At 35.7% G+C, this 20,567-nt stretch overlaps 1 protein-coding gene across 1 annotated transcript in view; it reads right to left on the minus strand.

The window, feature by feature from the left end:
• The window catches only part of eIF5B (eukaryotic translation initiation factor 5B), a 377,721-nt gene that overhangs the window by 137,480 nt on the left and 219,674 nt on the right, over positions 1 to 20,567 (minus strand). The window contains exons 18-20 of the mRNA XM_081752175.1: positions 17,258 to 17,334; positions 11,737 to 11,944; positions 4,112 to 4,207 (exon numbers count right to left, since the gene is read on the minus strand). Of these exons, the coding sequence (XP_081608301.1) occupies positions 4,112 to 4,207; positions 11,737 to 11,944; positions 17,258 to 17,334 (381 nt within the window). The remainder of the gene's footprint in view (positions 1 to 4,111; positions 4,208 to 11,736; positions 11,945 to 17,257; positions 17,335 to 20,567) is intronic.

Raw genomic sequence — 20,567 nt, forward strand, 5'->3', positions numbered from 1 at the left:
GATGTGAAGCAGAGCTCTCAGAAATTTTGTCGAGACAAGAATGTTAGTACACAATATAAACTTGAACTATAGTATTCACACCGAGTCGTGAAGCTTGACCTAGATCTATCGATTTCACCAACGAACAGAACGCGAGGGTGTGTTTCAGTGAATCGCGAGGGTGTGTTCATGCCATTTCCCCACCCATCAAATTTTATCAGTGTCGTCTCTCGCGCTACAGGGAAAACATCTCCCGAGAGTACAATGTTGTCGGATTGGCGCCAAGTTCCGTTTTGTTAATTTTCTTTTTTTGGGTGGTTATATTTTTGTTGTTAGTATTGTGTTATTGTTACCGTTGTAGAATAATTGTTACAGTGGTTGTTGTTGTGCAATATATTATTATTGGTAATTTTTAAATGCTTTTTTTAAATATTTATTTACTATATCTTCAAAATTTGGCAACATTGTTGGTAAATTTCAGCTGTTTGACGTTTCTCCAAGTATGGGAAGCGGCTTGGGAAGCGGCTTCCACGAATTGTACCGAAGTTTTCCGATGCATCGGAGCTCAAGCAAAATATTGCTGTGATTGGTTTAGAGCCCAAGCTTCACGACTGGGCGCGAGTACTATAAGCCTCAGTAAATCCAAAATAATGACGATCGATCGAGAAGCACACGTCCAACTCACAGGACAGCTGTTTAGGCGAACTGGAGATCGTATATGATCTTGCGCACCTTCGATCGACAGTCACGTAGAAAAAGAGATCAGAAGAAAGATCATGATTGGACATCTTACACTGCAAAAAATTATTAAGATCTGGAAGAACTGTGCAATCACAAACACCAAGGTTCGTCTGGTCGACACACTATAGTGTTCTTTGTTTTCTTATACGGATGTGAAACTTGGACAATGAAGGCATCTAATAAAAAGCCAATTTATGCGTATGAAATGTGGTGTTGGCCTAGAATGCTACGTATACCTTCGACAGCAAAGAGAACTAATGCATCTATTACTGAAAAACAACAAGTATCTCTCGAGTCCCCAGAAGAATTCTCCAATTCTTCAGGTATATAGAACAATGATGAAGATAATGCACATACAATTATCATGGAAGGTAAAATTGAGGGCACTAGAAAGCGGGTAAGAACTCTACAGGTGGATAGAACAAATAAAACACATAACTGGACTGCTTCTTCAGAGTGCCTTAAGTAAAGCTGAAGTTTGAACAAAATGGCGACAGAGCACTAGACATGTGACTAGCAAGGATAATGGGGTTACGACACTCAGAAATGAGCAACACGATGGATGGTGATGTGGTCAGAATATCAAATTTAATTAATGCTATTTTTCGACTATCTGTATTGGGCACTAGCTACTATGAAAAGTTTAGTTAAGAACGAAGGGAAATTTTACGAGATCTGTACATTTAAACTTTTAAAATATTCATTTAAATTTCAAATTCATTAGTAAGTACATGTCATTTTCATCGCAAGAAGTTGTGATCCAATTCACACTTCGGTACACGACACGAGTATCTCCCATGTAAGCTACTTCTGTTCATCATAAACCTCTCCATCTAAATTCCTAGCATACAGAAATACGTGCCTCTTCTGTTATGTCACTTTTCTCCATTTCGTTGTCCTTTTCTTCCATTTTTTCAACATCTTGTTTTCGAAAGACTTCAGCCTCTATTCAATCCTCAGAGTAAGAAACTGCCTTTATAAATATTCGGCGAACTAATCTGAAACAACCAGTCAAATTAACTTACTCCAATTCGCAATTTTTACTTGCTTTACTGAGACATGTCTTTACAAATTTTAGGAATTTGGATATTCTTTTTAACAAGGGCACTCCGTCCAAAGTTTCATGGCGGTAGTTTGAAGTAAATAGTATTTTTAAACACAGTCAGAAATATTTTAAAAGTATGCATCCTGTTTTTCTCTGCAGCGATTATATACTTTTAACATAATTCTGGTTCAAACGATTATTAGCAATTGGTTTAAGCATACGGGAACGTATAGTTTTACTCCACGTGTACGTACGTATGTGTGGTAATTTATTTTTCGGTATCTACTGGCCAGATCTGAAGAAAATTTGCTGGGGAATTGGCCCGGTAACAGAGTTCGGGAGTTTCTATTCGGTTCTGCAGTTTTGTACGTCGGGAGCTTCTGTTCGGTTTCCACTTGTTTTAAGCACTGTTAGTCGGTACCAACTCTTCTACGCTGTTAAGCCCCACATGACTGGGAAAATATCTACCAGACGGGGAATTTTCACTTCCCCCCTTCCTGCTAGAAGAAATGTACGTATATGATCTTGGAAGCAGTATTTTGTATTATATATTCAATTTGCACGTCTTATTTCACGCTTCTATGAAAAATGAAGTTCTTAAGGGAAAGAGGAACTCACAGTTGAAAAATTTCTTGCGGTAGGAAGCATTTTTTGACAGAAATATTCCCCAACATTCAAAAAATGTTTGTTGATTGGTGCCTTACAGAAGTATTTAAAAAGTGTGCATTTTTGTTATAACTGTTTTATAATGTTGAAAATTTTCTTTCTTGAAGCTTTTTCGATTTGTCTGGAAGACTCTCATGATTTTTGATGATTACCAGTAAACTGTTGGAAGTTTCCTGTAGGTTTCGTAAGACTGTTCAATAACGGGGAAGAGAATATTTAACTGGTTGTGTATGTGAGAAACGAGTTTTTTTTTTTTTTTTTTTTAATGTGTGTGAATATTTACAAGGATTTAGACAAAGTAACTTTTACTTGTCACTGTAATTGTCGGAGAAGTACGATTATAGATTGGTTAGAATCTTTGTCTAACTTGATTTGGCAATCGCTGGCATCGTATCTCTTATGGTGAATGGTCCAACGAGGAAATCTCGGAGGGAAATGGAAGTATAACAGCAACTATCGTAACATTTGAAAGCACATCCATTAAAGATTAGAATCAAAGCAAAATCATGCTTCTTTCACAATTACAGTGACCGATCGCAAAAGAATCTCGAGGGACTTCAAATTTAACCTCATTTTATAACTAAGAAATAAAGAAATTTACGAAATTTAGAAGACCTGAGAGTCATCAGATGTCTAGTGAGATGACGCGGACACTTCCAAATAGCGCTGTTTCATTGTTCGTCCAACAATATATAACATTTAGAGTTACTTATTAACAGCTATGTCCAGTATGTCATAGATTCCAGTATGTTAACAGTACTTACGGGAAGGGTTTTATCTTCATATGATGTTGAAAGTTTTGTACAGTGTAACAGCATTACTTCCCGCTATTAATCTCTGTCATCATGACATTACTTTGTCTTCATCTTTACATTACCTATGAGAAAACTATTTGCGTTTTCTTGCACTTACCTGACATCATTGTCTATCAAGTCGACATCATAAGTGGACACAGGCAAGTAGGAAAGAACCTTCCACCTTATTCCTCTGTTTGTATCTTTAATTTTATAAATTGCATTTACGAGCGAAAAAACGACGTACTCCTATTTCGGACCGTTAATAATTATGAAATACCCAGTCGAATTACTTTCTTCCTATTGGCAGCTTTACTGACATATCTTTATCAAGTTTAGGAATTCGGGAAATCCAAATTCTTTCAACATACTGTAAGAATCTGTCTTTTTCCCGTCTCTCCTATCTATATTTAAATTTTATTAAAGATTATTGTTTGCCGTTACTTGTTTTAAAACATCGTAGGAACGGTCAATTTGTACGAATAAGGTTGGGATTTCTTCCCTTTTGCAGATTTTTTTTTCTGCAACAAGTTTCCGAATTTATTTCAGAAAAATATGCTGAAAACAGCATAATATCCTCTTCTTGGATATGATATAAATCACATATAAGCTAGTCAGTAGTTTTAAAACCGAAGGAATTAAACTGTGCTTATAAATAAGGTATTTAAAATACAAATATTTACATAACTTCTTCCAAGACTATGTTATACTATAACGATGCTTAAAATCTTAAAGTTCCAATACGAATGATCCTGTGTTCTTTTCGCTCGAATTTAATACTTTTAGTAACAAACGAAAGTCATAATTTTCTACATCGGACATGAAAACTAAGCTTTGGTGGAAACAAAATCCCATAATTCAATAAAAAATCATTCTTGGTACTTACCTCTCGACTAGGAACACAAATTGGAGTACCTTCCCTCACAATACCAGCTTCAACTATAACACCCACTACGATAGGGTCTCTCGAATTAAATATAAACTGAAAAGAATAAAATAAGTAAGCACTAATATATTATTTAACAAACACTGAGTTATATTCCAAAGTTATAGAATTAAGAGGCTAATACAATAACATGAACCTTTGTTAGCACTTATTGATTCAAGAGAAAATTGTTTAATTTACCGAAGTGGTTGACGTACACAACACTCACAAGTAAGACGCACAAGTCCCGAAAGGTTTGCAAACAAAAATTTCACTTCTTATTTTACAGTATATGTACTATAGTAATGAAATGAATGTATTACATTATGAAATATTAAGTTGGGTGCCATAAATGCAGATGGATGATAACTAATAGTGGACTGTTACAAAGATATACTAGTTCAGTAAACTCACTATAGGAAAACATAAATTAGAAAAAAAAAAAGTTCTGCTTATTCAAGTACAACTAACTAAATTTAAACAATGGGAAAACCCTAAATTGACTGTATAAAATCCAGCTCAATGCTGAGAATCGTATTTGAGAGCACGAAGAAAATACAAATGTTCTAAGAAGTTTCAGCTAAAATACAAAACATCAAAATTGTTATTTTTCTGGTCTTGCGTTTGGAAAAATCTCCTATCTTTTGTACATCTATGATGTTAAGCATTTCACTTTCTATAGCCAGCGCTGCTAGTTCGTTTAGTTGTTCTTATGAAATGAAAGTCCTGAGGTATTTTTTTATTAGTTTTAGTCTGGAAAAACTTTTCCTGCTACTATTTGACATTGGAATGCTTAGCAAGATTCTTAAGCTAATAAAAATATTGGGAAAGTGGCAATAAATGAATCTGCGGTTACATAGAATAGCATCTTTTCTGGGCAGCTCGTACGAGGCAGCATTGGTGACAAAAGCTAGAACTCTTACAGCACCTCATTTCTGTTAATATCACACTCGTTTTAATGGGTCAAAACTGACTGAAGATTGGTGTAATACTTCTTAAGTTCACTTCTTTCCAACTTTTGAAGGCTTAGATGTCATACAGAAATTTTCATTTGCACTTGTTCAAACCTTTCTGACATCGAACTGATGACTGTCTAAAACCACATAAAAGAAGTTAACCTTGAAAGAAGTCCTTCCTGATCTTGCTTCAAAAGGTTGATCATCATATTCATATGAAAAATTAGGATTAGGAATCAGATTTCTTGGCTTTCGCCATCTATGTCTGTTAGCCCATCACGTATGAGGGATAACGTCCTCGGTGATCAGACTATCCAAGGAAAGGGAAGGAAGAAAGGATTGGGACAGGAAAGAAGAGGCCTGGGACCTCGATGATAGGTACCATCCCGGCATTTACCTGGTGGGAATGAGGAACACCCACGAAAACCTCATTCAGGGTGCTTGGCCTGAAAAAGCGTTTCAGTTTTTCGCTTGCGAAAATCGAATCGAATCTGGGACACTCGCACCAAAGGCGAGAGCGTTGGGGCCACTAATATAAAAAATGTTTTGACTTTTCATGATTGATATAAGTCTCATCTGAGAATTTTGGATTGATCTCCAATTTCTCTGCCAGTTCCCTTGCATTAGTTACGAACTATTTAGACCTTTTCCCGATCCCAAGGCACTTTCCACACTGCCACACAAGTCTAAAGCAATCTGTAAATTCAAAATACTTTTGAAGAAATTTACTTGCAAAATTTATTCTGAACAATATCTCTATCTTTGTTTCTTTCTACCACCATTATTATGACTATTATTATTATTTCCAATGATTATTTCCAAAATCGTCAATTTTAGGATTGGTTTTGATCTCGTATACGGCATCACATACTTCTATACTGTATCTTAGAGGTTCGAGAACATAAATTCTGCTCTTCCAACGAGTGTTACTTAATCATCTAACAGTTAAATTCGTAATATTATTAGTCGAAATGCTTTATCTGTGTGGAACCTGAATAAAAATTTTAAAAAATTACCTTACAGTGCTTTAAAAAATGACATCCGGTTTAGCGGATTACTAGACATAACATAGCAACATCATCTACCACGAGATTTAAGGAGTGGCTTCACTCACATGGTACATAAAATGCTCAGGATTGAGGCTTGCTTTTTTATTTTTTTTTTATTTTTTATTTTTTTTTTTTTTTTTTTTTGAATACGAACATTTTTGCCTTTCATGTTTGAACCACTATCGAAACCCTAACTGGGCACATTTTTAATAATATTTCCCATTTCAGAAGTTCATTTAACAATTAAACAACCCCTAACCGACAATATATCTTACTTCAACAAATCCATCTTATTACCCCCTCTTTTTCGTCGACAGCGCTCCCTTAACCTCGGGCCCCGATGCGACTGCATCTTTTGCACGGGCCTTGTGCCGGTTCTGGTCTTTACGATGCCTGGTCAACGTTGAAAAATTGGGACTATACACGCTGAAGGCGACAGTATTCGCCATTGGCACATATGGGGCACCGAATTACATTTCATTTTACGTATTAGACTTAAAATTAATTTACTCTGAAAAGACGTAATTGATATGGAAGAAATAATGAATCAGCTATATGTTTGTTTGATATCAAACTCTTAACTCTTATTCCTTCATTATTTACAAATGTATAAGATAACCCTGAATGTCAATATAACACCACGATCACACTCATGTGATAGTCTTGCGAAAAGGCCATACTGAAAAATAAGGACAGACTTTTTTAAACAAATAATTTTAAAAAATGGTCAAGAACTTTTCTGAACAATCTTAGACTGAGATTATCCAACTGATAATGGATTCACGAACAAAAAGGGAAAAAAAAAATCGGAAGGCACTACATCCTTAAATTCCTTGATCACGTCGATAAAGTATCAAATCACACCAACGAAGTAAATGATGAACATTTATTTAAAAGAAGGTAATTGCTGCATTTTAAATGCTATTTTAAATCTTTCCCCTACATACCACGATTATTTCATAAAGTTCATTCGATCTTCATCTGAACAACATACGTTCAAACTATCATGAACAGGTGACATATCATCCTAAAGGTAATTAATTGATATTTCTGCATCTGAGTTGCGGAGTTAAATTTCTCTATATTTCAAGTGTTCACCCTGTCGTCCCTACTCGTTCCATTGCTTCGTGCTTTCTTCGGAGCAGACTACTTCAATACTCTTTATAACCTACTATAGTACAACCTAATTAAAGTTAAAGGACACAACACTAGACTTGAAAACAAAGCAATATTTCTTTCACCAATTTATACAAACTGATATTAGGCATTGTAACTATAGTTCTTGGATATATTCACAATTCAATTTACGATGGAAATATAATTTACTAGGTGTTTGTTTACGGAAATTTCATAGAAATTGTACCATTCCTAGTAATGCAAAAAGTAATATTGTTATTTGTCTTCTCAAAATACACAGTAAAGAGCACCCGAGTGATTAAAACAGATGCTTTTTTGGACTAGTCCTAAGTTGGACTCCATGTGGATACTAATTTTCCAAAAAACGAGTCAAAAAACCGAACAAATGCGCCAATTTTCAAAGGAAATGTGAATCCTATACTTTCTATAACATAAAGTATTTTTTCGATATATTAATTCATCTCCTCTTCTTCCTTCGCAAATAAAAATAAACACGGCTTTGGACTTTAATATAATTTTATTACAATTTCTCATAATTGAATAAAGTTTATATTTTACTTCATTTTTAAAACACAGTATTAATCGGCAAAGTATACAATTATCCTTTCTGGTGTATAAGGGTGGGGTGAGGAATTGACTAAATACATTTTTATCCTTTACGAATTAACTACTGCACTGTCTGCCAACTATTTCTATTTGAGTCTTCTAAGTTATCAATTAAAACTTGTTGCATGATATTAATATTTGCTGGAAAGTTTGAAAAACTGTTTCATGAATGAAATTATCAAGATTATTTTCGTAACTTAGAGTTCTACTATAAATCAGAATATTGAAGTTGTAGTGTCAAGGATTGCCAACTCTCTTTGTTGATAACTGCCACTATTTATCATCATTATTATCACAGTTGTTACAATACTATACGAAAGAACGCTATCAACTGCATCCACAATAAACTTTGCTGATAGCTGCTAATATTGCATAATATTCATGTAGATTTGCCTATCAAATTTGACCTTTAAGTTCAATTCATAACCTCTTCCCTAAATCAAGTAACTTATCTGAAACTTACAATAAACAAGGCACAGGTCATTTCAAATTCGGATAAAGAAATTATGCAATCGCTAAGAAGAGAACATTCTATAAACAATGTCATTACCCTTCAGCCAAGATCTTACGCTTTAAACAAACAAATGTCAAGATATCAACACTTTCGAATCTTTCGTATCTCATCGAATGAAGAAATGAACTTTGAAATTATCTCGAAAATGATGAGAAGTTTTGGTATTGTAAAACGAATTTTGTAAACACTTGGAAACGTAAGTCTCAGGATTCAAAAAACTACACCTGCTTTCTGCCAAACTGTTAAGAGCTATTTCTGCCAAAATGCTATGAACACTGTTGAAATCCTACTGCTTCATTCAATGAAAATACGCACAAACGTTAGGTGTCTCCGTACGACAAAAGTTATTAAATGTCAATGTAAAGAACAAATGACTTTTGCGCTACTCAAAATACACCTTTTATATCCATTCTTACTCTTTTATATCCCTGAAATTGTCAAACCCCAATTCAGGATCGAAGCAATGGGGACAGAGGATTCTCACTATCGTAAAAAAATTATTTTGACTCGCAAGATAGAACTAACTTCCCTGTCACGGAATTACTTCCTCGTTCCATTACGAGTGCTTTATGGCAATTAATTTAATCAAATTTCGAATTGTATTCCAAAGCAGATAGGTGTTCAGTATTTGCTCTACTCTGCTAGGAGCTAAGTATTTCAGGGAATAATTATTGTCAGAATCAAGTACGACGAAATTAAAAAAGGTACGTATTTTGGTATCTGATTTAAGATGTTACTGGAAAACAATCTGAAGTCACAATTTTAAGACTGAAATTTTCTGATTGCTAATGTAAATCAAATATGAATTAGGGATTAAAAGCAAGCAAAGTAAACAACAGTCAGCCGTCACTGGTTCACGTGAAACAAAAAACTGATTACAGGTACCTATCGAAGCTTCATGAATAAAAAGGTTAATAGTTCTAATACAAGATCTGACAGAAATCGCATCTGAAACTGGTGATGAATAACTAACGCATTTATTTTTGATTTCCGTAATTCTCTCTTGCACTTCAGATGTTAACCCAGCAGCGTGAAGGTTATTGAGTTAAGAAGTGGAGAACTCCAGTACAGATACAAATGGTAATCAGATTACAAACATGTATATCGCTCTACGAAATCAAATGGCATGATTCATCGATGTAAGTCTCAAAACTAAATCAGACGATACATGTGACTAATAAGAGAACCATTATGGATATGATAAAAAAAGGAAATAAATGCCCCTATAGAGACAAATAGTATGTAAGTGACGGTTAGTGTGTGCGACACGGTTGACAATTACTTTATGAAAACCACTTGATGACTTAGGATACAGTAACGAAAGTATCTATAAACAGACTTTCGTATTGTGCTGCTAGTCTCAGTTTCATTACTGCTGCTAGTTACTGTAGAAACTATGTAAGTTGTATGTAAGTTAAACATATACGTAAGTACAAGACACCAATAGGTGATTAAGGGTACAGTATTTCCTCCAATAAATAAAGTGTATGTAATACGTGTGAATAGGAACAGTTTATAAGTGGAAATATGTGTGAGTTCAAAACTTATAATGGCAACCACGCTTGTTAACGTTATGTGGTAGTTGACACCATAGGCGGAGTTAGGAATTGTTTCCTGGGGGGGGGGGGGGGGGCAGACCTTTTGTCTGCTGGGGCTCACGGTAAATACAAATGAGAATTGAAGGATTTTATAGGTGGCATTTTTATTTTCTGTCAAAAAGTTGGGGGGCAATGCCCTCCTATGCCCCCCCCCATAGCTCCGCCTATGGTTGACACCAAAAATAATAAAGTACTACTGCCTAAGGTATCCTTTCGTTTTATTTAGAATCAAGCTGTTTGGTAAAATGAAATGAAACGAAATTTCTAGTTTAATGTCCCACAATTATGCACCGTCGCAAGGAAGATGGTAATGATGATAATGAGTGATGGAATGAAGGAAGTGGGAGAACCCACAGAAAATTCATGCACACAGTGTTTGTTCACTACAAAGTCCACTTGGCACAAGCTAGGATCAAACCAGGGATCTCATGTACCAAAGGTGAACGCTCTAATAGGAGGCACCGTTGGTGTCTCAGGATAATAATATAGCTGAGGTCGAATTACCGTCATGCCGTATGACCACCGGATAAGTGGTGACGAAGACATATTAGAAATTTCCAAGCTTTTGAAGATGTCAACGCTGAAGAATGTGGTATGGAAAAATATCTGGAAAGGTTTGAGAAGCCCTATGTAGGGGAGCCACTGTAAGGGAGATAGTAGCATGCAGGGAAGTTCTATAAATCAACTGTGATCATATTAAAGAACTACTCTTCTAGAATAAACCCAAATATGTCCCTTATACCGTGGAACGGAATAGATTTCACACATTTAAGCAAACTTCCAGACAAACATATTAAGAAAGTGTGCTACTACTGAAGCCCCAAGTTAAATGTGGGTATGGCATCTTAGTGAATATTGCTATTAGGAATCTACCCGTCAGCTGCAATTACAGCAAAACTTTGTATAGTATCAGATTGGATGTTTTAATAAGGGTGAAGTGGCCCTTTCATGTGTAAGCATTTGTGACACAGTGCAGAGTATAACTGGAACAGCTTAAATTCCGACGTTTTAAATGACAGCAACCCGAGTTGACGAAAAGAATGTAGTCCTCGACAAAAAGTGCAACAACTAAAGTGTTAATGAGATACAGATTTCATTTTTTATTTACAATAAGATAGACTTGTGCTCCAGTACAAGAGTATACCTATACAAAGAAACTAGAACATTATTTGTTTATTGCACTTGTTTAAGAAGAATATTTTGATAATATGATCTTGAAGCTTTGCTGGCGTCTACTATTAATCCAATGTTCTCGGGATTGCTGCCAGAGTGAATGTTGCTGTGCTGAGCTTTCGTTACTATACAGTGGCAACATCTGTATGGCAATGCTGTTGTCGCTGTATGGTAACGAAAGCTCAGCACAGCAACACACACTCTGGCAGCTATCCCGAGAACATTGGATTAATATTTTGATAGTTGATCAGGTAATAGCAGTTTTAATGTTATTTTTCTGTAGGGAGTGACATTAACACATACACCACACTCGAACTACATGAACTTCTAGTAGGAAAAGTTTCCGAGTCTTTTGTACAACACGTGGTAACGTTAACCATTCAGACACAAGAAAATTCAGATGCATATTTGAATATAATCGTTGTGTACGTGTTATTAGTAAGCAACTAATTAAAATTTTATCTTCCTTGGTGATCTGAAAAACAAACAAACAAACAAACAAAAATTACAACTTTGAAAAATTACAAACGTACAAAGTTTTGCTAACACTTACCTGTGGAAGAATTCTTAATTTACAAGGGAAAACTGCTATTTTCTTAAATTCCTCTCGCTTCTTTTGTTTTAGTTCTTCTCTATACGCCATAAACTTATCGAATAAGTGATAAATAATATCCGCTTGGAAGATCCGTACTCCCAGAGAATCGGCCAACTCCTGTGCATCTCGTTCTATTTTCACATCAAATGCGAGGATGACAGCATACCTGAAATTAAATTTTAGATTTCAAATAAAAATAAGATTACGTCTTTAGTTTAACATCTCACCATAGTGTCCCTTAACCCAAGGAAACAGATGCTAAACTCAAGTGAAAGACTATCGGAGAACTGTTACAACTAGGAATGCAATGGATATACCCGATTGCAATGAAATGAGCTGAGCGAGCTTAAACTACGTAATCAGTTTATTCTGACTTTTTCAACATCTACACATACTCTATCAGCGTGCTAAGTTTGGTTGAGATCGGCCAAACGGTCTAGGAGCAAGCGTTTTTCGGTGATTATTCCTCGATGGTACATCGGATTTTTGATTTCGACCTATGTTGTCACTCAGCACGACATACTCTATCAGCGTGCTAAGTTTGGTTGAGATCGGCCAAACGGTCTAGGAGCAAGCGTTTTTCGGTGATTATTCCTCGATGGTACATCGGATTGTTGATTTCGACCTATGTTGTCACTCAGCACGACATACTCTATCAGCGTGCTAAGTTTGGTTGAGATCGGCCAAACGGTCTAGGAGCAAGCGTTTTTCGGTGATTATTCCTCGATGGTACATCGGATTTTTGATTTCGACCTATGTTGTCACTCAGCACGACATACTCTATCAGCGTGCTAAGTTTGGTTGAGATCGGCCAAACGGTCTAGGAAGAGTTTGCGGACAACCAAACGGCTAACCCGAGTATAAGAGCTTCGCTTCGCTCAGCTCAATTAAGTATAGGAACAAGCGGAAGGTCCCTGAGAAAACACGTAAATAATGCCGTCCACAGTAAAGTAACATAGTCTGGGAGAACGTACGAATTGCAATAGAGGATCGTTCTACCACTCTATTCTCTTTCAAGTTAAGTGAGAAAAGCTAAAGTAAACATTTTGACAGACTTATATTACAGAGCAACATTATATCATTTTCTTTTGATGATGTTTATTTATTTGATATACAATTCCAGGTTATACGATTATAAATTTACCATTAATTTACGAATTTGCAAGAATTGAATCGTATCTTCAACCTAAAATTTATAATTATAGTTTCAAGAGCCACACCTTCAAAAAGGAGAAAAAAGAAAGAAATCACCAGATGCTGGCTGAAAAATTTCAAAAGTGAAACAGAATTTTCGTTAATGACTATACCTTTCGAATTTACTATTTACTGACCGTTTGTATTAGACAGATTAAAAGCACGTTCTTGCCTTATATACATGGAGCGCACTATAATGATTTACACTTTTTTTTTCTCTTTCCAGGTACAGTGGACCACAAGTTGGGAAGGCAGTCACACGAATCTAGGATCTTCGTCTATCAACTGGGAGAGTCACTGTGCAGCCAATTTCTTGAACCCTAATGAGTGTTACTAACGAACAACATGAAAAATGATAATGGAAAACAGCGCTGAACGTCGTAGTTCCTTTGAAAAGAGGGCGTGGCCGCTGCTGAAATTCACAGGCGATTTGTGGCGTATGTGAAGAACATGTGCTGTCACGGAAAGCAGCGCAAAACTGGGTAGAAGGTTGGAAAGTGGGCAGCACTTCGACGAAAAAGAGGAACAGTTCTGGAACAAAAGTGACAGTGACAGCATCAGCAACCATCATCGTGGTGGAGAGAATCATTCAAGAGAACAAATGCATTACATTCTCCGAAGTGGAGCCTGCCACAGGAATAACCAGAAACGCTCTACATCACATCGTGCCAATTACTTATACCTGGGGAAGATCAGTGCAAGATGGCTTCCAAAACTCTTGTCTGCAGAGCAAAAAACAATGTCGTGTGGACGTGTGCACGGAACTTTGCAACGTCATGATGATTCCGAAGATTTTACGTCTAGGCTTGTGACTGGTGATGAGATTTGGCTGCCTTACTATGAGCCGACGATGAAGCAGCAATCAATTCAGTGGAAACATCATGATAGTCCAACGGCAAAGAAATTTCGAGCATCTTCAGCTGGGAACCGTATGGCTACAGTGTTCTGCACACAAAAGGCACTATCCTGATCGACTGGGAGGAAGGTCGAGCCACGATTTACAGTGCAGCGTATGTAGAGACCCTCAGACGCTTACGTCGTTCCACCCAAAGGAAGCGGCCAGGAAAATGGGCTAAAGGAGTGCTTCTGCAACATGATAACACATGTTCTCACACCAACCGGAAAATCACTGCCATTGGTCAACTAGATTTACAATGCTACCATACCCCCTATTTTCCAGATTTATCTCCCAGCGATCACCACCTGTTCGTGGCAATGAAGAAACATCTGCATGATCGTCAGTTTGCAGATGCTCATGAATTTGAACAAATTGTCCAAACATGGGTGCGTGGGACTCCAAACAATTAGTTCCAGGAGGCTATTTTAAAGCCGACAACTGCTGGCAAAATGCATTAAGGGAGATTATATTGAGAAAATGGACATATCAGTTGCTGTGTAACCCGTATGAACATGTCTGAAAAGATACAAGTGTAAATCATCATGGTACGCCTCAGTTAACACAGCAGTTAGCAACGTGAATCCAGTATATGCACACAAATTATAAAATATAACTCGTAAATAATGCGCTAATTTAGATTAACATATTAAGTAACAGCCTACAATGAAAAGAACACCTATGGAACACGATTATTTATCCGTAATTGAGAGGTTACACAAATGTAGACTACTCATACCTTCTGCGGTAATTGTGTGCAGTATACAGTAAATACATTAGTTCTAAACGTAGATTATTATCGAAAATACTACATTCAGTGTTGGAATTACTGGCCGCACAGCCACCTCTGTAGAGAAACAAGAATATGGCGGTGGTGTATTTATATGACTGTGAAATATATAGATACATCATGTGTGGCATTTTTTCTCTAAAGTACACACTAAAAATTTAGTGTGCACAGAGAAATTCAAATTCCGCTTGCAACTGTTCTGTGTGGTGGTTCACTAGGTTATTGACTTACGACAAAGACATTTTACAGGAAAGGGATTTTCTGTCTAGCGCACCGCATCGCACTTTTACTTTCAAATTGCAGAAGGTATTTGCTGTGTTAAATATGTATGGATTGAGAATAATTCTTCTCCATTATAAGGAAGCTGCTAAAACGTTGGGGCAAAATAAAATTGGTTGTATCTGAGAGTATTTGTAAAAGGAAAGGTTTTGTCCCGCAATAATACATATATTTTTGACAATACAAATGCACTGTCCGTAATATGGAGGTGTCCGTTAACAGAAATTTCATTGCAGTTGGTGACGAGACTTTCCACAATAGACTAACACAGAACTACACATAATAGATTAGACTTCCACAATAGACATATATACGTAGATATATTGGGGGTAATAAATGAAACACAAAATGTACAAGATTAAAATGCAACTCGATTGTTAAACACTAAAATAAATATTGTACTTGCTTCTAATCAATATAAAATGATAAAAAATATACATATTTATTATTTTCGCATCGTCAGTGGAGAATTAAAAGGAAATTTAGAGGACTTGATGATTTCCAAGTTATAAAGCCGCAGATGGTGACGACCTACAAACGCTTTGGCGGATGATTGTAGAATGATATAATGTTATATCCTGCTTTAGGCACTACAGCTAACAAACAATTTGATGATGTAACAATGTCGTAAAAAATGTTGAGACATAGCGTTGATTTACGAATCCATCAATTATATAGAGGGTGTTTTAAAACAACACCGACAAGGTTTGGGAGGTGATTCCTGACACCAAGATAAGACAAAATTTATAGACCAACCTGGGTGCACAAATGCTTCCTTTCGGAGCTATAGGCTGCCGAAAACATTAAAAAAAACTTCATGAAAGTCCATAGCTCTAAAACTATAGCACCTACCGTGTAGTTGGATTAAGACTTCATTTAGGAACTAGTATGTACCCTATCCAAATATCCAAGTTTCAGATACCTGCAGTACTTCCGCAACAATCTTTATAGAGGTAGTTGATGAATAGTTCAAATTATATGCCAGTAGCCAAACTCTCTCATTAAAAATTGTTGCGTGAGTACCTTAGGATTCTGAAATATGCATTTTTAGATAGTTCCTAAGTGAAGTCTCCACCCGACTACGGTAGGTTTCATAGTTTTGGACCTATGGAACTTTAAAGTTCATTTTTTCAGGTTTTCAGCAGCCTATAACTCCGAAAGGAAGCATTTGTGAACCCAGGTTGGTCTTGAAAGAGAGAGCATATGCATTTTAGTTGGTTATAATATTAATATCCAATTATTTAATTTAATCGACATTATCTGAAAACGTACGCCTGACTTCTATGAATGTCTTACCAATAGCGAACTGATCTTGCTTTCTACGAATACGTGCTAAGAATAACGAACGGATATCATAATTAGCTTAACTACAATAACTAATTATTGCCTACAAGTTACTATGAATGTGACTGGTGATGACGTACTGTTTAACTGTGTCACTATTACAACGCAAAGGAGTTCAAGTATACATTACAATTCAGTCATCTTATTACAATTGACAATAGATCCTCCAATGCACTCCTCAATACTTAACAAATGGTAACTTTTTTAAAAAAAATATATTAAAAAAAGCACGTCAGAGGTCGTTTAAAATTATATTTTGATATATTCACAACAACACTCGCATTCAATTACGACGAAGTATGAACTACTACACTTAATATGAATTACTACACGTTTACTCGAGATAATGTCTGAGATTATTCGAAAGAATATACAAGGTATACCAGAAGTTCGGGATCATAGGCCAACTTCTGTATGCTTAAAGATACAAAAAATTTGAAGTTGTTGGGAATAGGTGGATTTCAATCTAAAACGGTGCATTTTTTCTAATAACACCAGCCGTTTGGATTCACACTAGTAAGACACCCTATGTTAAATGAAAAAATCAACGTTGCAGTTCAGCAAGCTCTTTCTGTTTCCACCTCACCATACTAAAAATACAGCATTACTGAAAAATTTGATTCGAAGTGTTTTAGGTTTCTCAATGTGCACGTTCCCTCGTAATTTTTGTATTCCCTTATGTTATGTTACGTTCTAGCAGCCTGCTGAACTGAAAACGTTGCGTTTTCGTGTTTTCATTAAACATAGGGCGCCTTACTTGTGTAGAGGCCAAACGGTTAGTGCGATTGGAAAACAGCCATCATTTTAGACTGTAAACCATTTATTTTCAACAACTTCTTTCTTTTTCCGTTTCTTCGTATTTACTCACAAACGAAGTAGGTCTATGGTCCTGGACTTGTGATAAACACTATAACTTTCATTACCAATTAGTATTCTGCATATTTACGATTTCTCACAGAAGAAGAAGAAAAACTTACTGGCTGTCATGTTCCAACATTATTGATGCCTTCATCACATCCCTTTTAACGACAGGTCCTATACGGATACCAGAATACTGAAAAATAAAATTATATATATAAGAAAAGAGTTAACATTTTGTAGAAACATGTATAAATTTGTTTAATCTTTGACTCAATAATAATTTTTGAATTGATTAACATTGCTTTCAAGACAAGGTCCATTTCCCAAATATGGTACCTATGCATTTCTTCTCTAACGGTATATACAGGTGTACAACATACTTACATAAGTTTCACGAGTAATATTACTCGTGATATTACCAATGGTGATAATATATATATATATATATATATATATATATATATATATATATATAGAGAGAGAGAGAGAGAGAGAGAGAGAGAGAGAGAGAGAGTAAAGAGTAGATGAATAAATATAACTCTCTTAGGAAATAAACAAAACAAGATAGACAAAAACCAATTTTTTACTGGATACTCCAAGTGACAAGTAGAGACCTACACAACATCCTAATGCAACGTGGTGTGGCAAAATTAGATAAAACTGCTAATATCTTGAGAACGAATTATTCAAGATAGATGGTTGTCAAAAAGTACTGGGAAGACCTCATCCAGTAATGGATCGAAAATTATTGATAATGGTAATGGTTTAAAGTACAAATAACCCTCACCACTACACTCATGTGATCCCAATTCTTATTCTTGGTATCTGAGCATTTGGGATTAAGAAATCAATGCTTATACCTTGTTCTGAGAAATCATATGTTTAACCCTGTAGCTTAAAAAAAAAAAAAAAAAAAGTTAAACTAAAATTTACTGTTCCTGCGTATAACTGGGTAAATTTACTGTTATTTTTGGATATAACAAACGGTTCTGGGAACTCGAAATAACCTATTTTAACAACCGGTGAGAACCGGCTGAATAGCACCACTGGGTATCACATACCAACGTGATTCTTGTCAGACAGGAATTGTAGAGGGAAATGTTGGGAATGTAATGGTTTCTGCTCTTTTGTAAGAGGAGTACTGTGTACAGAAAATTTGCATTTGAAAGAAAGCGCGTAAATATGACTGTTCCTATTGTCAGTGCTATTTTTAGGAATCAATAATGACTCAGAAGTCACTAGCCCAGTCAATAAAGGTTTTTGCAAGGAAAAAATTTGGGTAAAGCTGATTTTCTCTCAAGTGATAGACCACTATGAGAGGAACATTTTCCCAAAAGTCCCCGCCCCTCCCCCTGGAGCTTCTCCCCCCACGCCCCTTCAAAGTTAAAAAATGGGCGTTTTAGAAAAAAGGCCATATCTTCAAAACTAATGGACATATTGACATGCTTCTTTTTTTCTCGTAATCTGTGAAATGTGCTCTACAATTTCGTATTCCTTAAAGTTTTTCATAAACCTAATGGCTTCTTGGCAATTTTAACCTAAAGAGTAAAAAATGAAAAAAATCGCCCGCGCCATTTTGTTTTTCCTCTTATATTTCCTTAGTGAGTTGTGATATGGAAAAATGTTTCAAATAAATCTTAAAGAGCATAAAATTATCTTTCCAACGGTGTATATATTGTGGGGGTTACTCTTAAAATTAGCCATGTAACGAGGTAACTTTGAAGACGAGCGGGCTCAAATTTTCGCCTCAAATATCTGTCACTATGTTTCATTTCGAAAGAAAAAAATAATAATAACAAAGCTTTTTTAAAAAATAATAAACCACTGCATTGTTAGAAAAGTATTTTTGTTTAGTCCTGTCTCCCCTGTGAAGCTTTAACCCTTACTCTATCCCCATTACCATTCCAAATTTAAAAATAGGCGTTTCTGACAAAAGGCATTATCTCCAAAACTATTCAACACACTAATAATTTTCACATTCTGTTTTATTCTTAAAAAGTGATAAAATTATTTTATTTTATTTTCTATTTTTTTTATAAATCTAATAATTTCCAGATAAACAAATAAACTATAAAAATTTGAAATATTTTGTTTGCTCTTCCTTTCCCTATTTTTTGCCTTGGATCTCCTCAGTCAATTAGCGTATGAAAATATATCTATAACATTTTTTATTATGTTTACATCTTAATTTTGAACATGTCCGCTATGCTTACTGCAGTATTTTCAACTTAATCTTCCGTAGCTATACAGTATACTATTTAATTTTCGGATGATGATTCTACAAGTTCTTCCTCGGAATAGAAATGTGAATTTAGGCAAGACAGCCCATACAGTGCTCACACATTGCAGAGCAATCTATTTTAGTTATTTTACATTTACAGTATTGCCTACATCCTTGCTTACACGAACATGATATTATGTACAGAAGCTCGTCTGGTGCAAATGGCTTGGATGTGGGAATAGGTTTCAATGTCTTTTTCGAGCGTCCGTTTTCTTTAATTAATTCTATCCTCCAACCCCATTCTGTGTCAGGAAGTTTATTTCCTAACCATTTCTGTACTTGCAAAAATACTCTGAGCGAATGTTCATTACACGCTTCAGAAGTTGGAGGTAGTTTGGCCAGGTCAAAGTTAGATCTTAGTGAACTTTTCTTTGTAAAAGACAAAAATCTGTGGTATCGGGCTTCATTCAAATTTGAGTATTTTCCCAAATCATACAAAGCCAAAACTAATTTTTCACCTGTAGATAATATTTCTCCTTAGGTTTTGAAATATCCAAAAACACTCTGGCCCAGTTTTGAAATTCCGGTGATTTGAGCATATCTATTACTTTTAATTTGCCCATACCATAAAAACACGATGTCGTGTCACATCCTGTAAACGCATGACAGAACAAAAGTAGTTGCCGGCAATCTCCAAACTTTTCAATCAATGTTTCGATCCTGAAGTACCGTGTGTTAGGAGTCACACCACCTTTCTCTTTACAAAAGTAAACAGAAGCACTTTCTTTCTCAGGAGACAAAGTAGTAAGTAAGACTACCAGGTCAGTATCAGATCCTACAACAATAACTTTTGAAGCAGTTTTCATCTGTTGAATGGCCGTCATTACAATGTCAACATCTGCGTCTTCCTCTACTGTAATTACAGTCAATCCCCGTTTCACGAGTTCAGACCCCAGAGCCAACGATAATCTCTTCTTATTGTTTCTATTACCTAAGAACTCGTCTTTTCCCGTGGCACAGACTGTGTTTTGACAAAAAAATTATGTCACGAAGATTTTTTCGCCGCTCTCCAGTTTTGTTCTTCACTTTTCGTGGTAGGCTCACTAGGGTAACCATCAAAAACAACGATAGATTTTTGACCATATTTATTAAGAACATGTGTACAATAGTTCTCTAAGACAGCTCCAAAGGTACAATTTTTTGGC

This window comes from Thermobia domestica, chromosome 3 (genome assembly GCF_964235325.1).
Source record: "Thermobia domestica chromosome 3, izTheDome1.hap1.1, whole genome shotgun sequence".
Lineage (NCBI taxonomy): Eukaryota > Metazoa > Arthropoda > Insecta > Zygentoma > Lepismatidae > Thermobia > Thermobia domestica.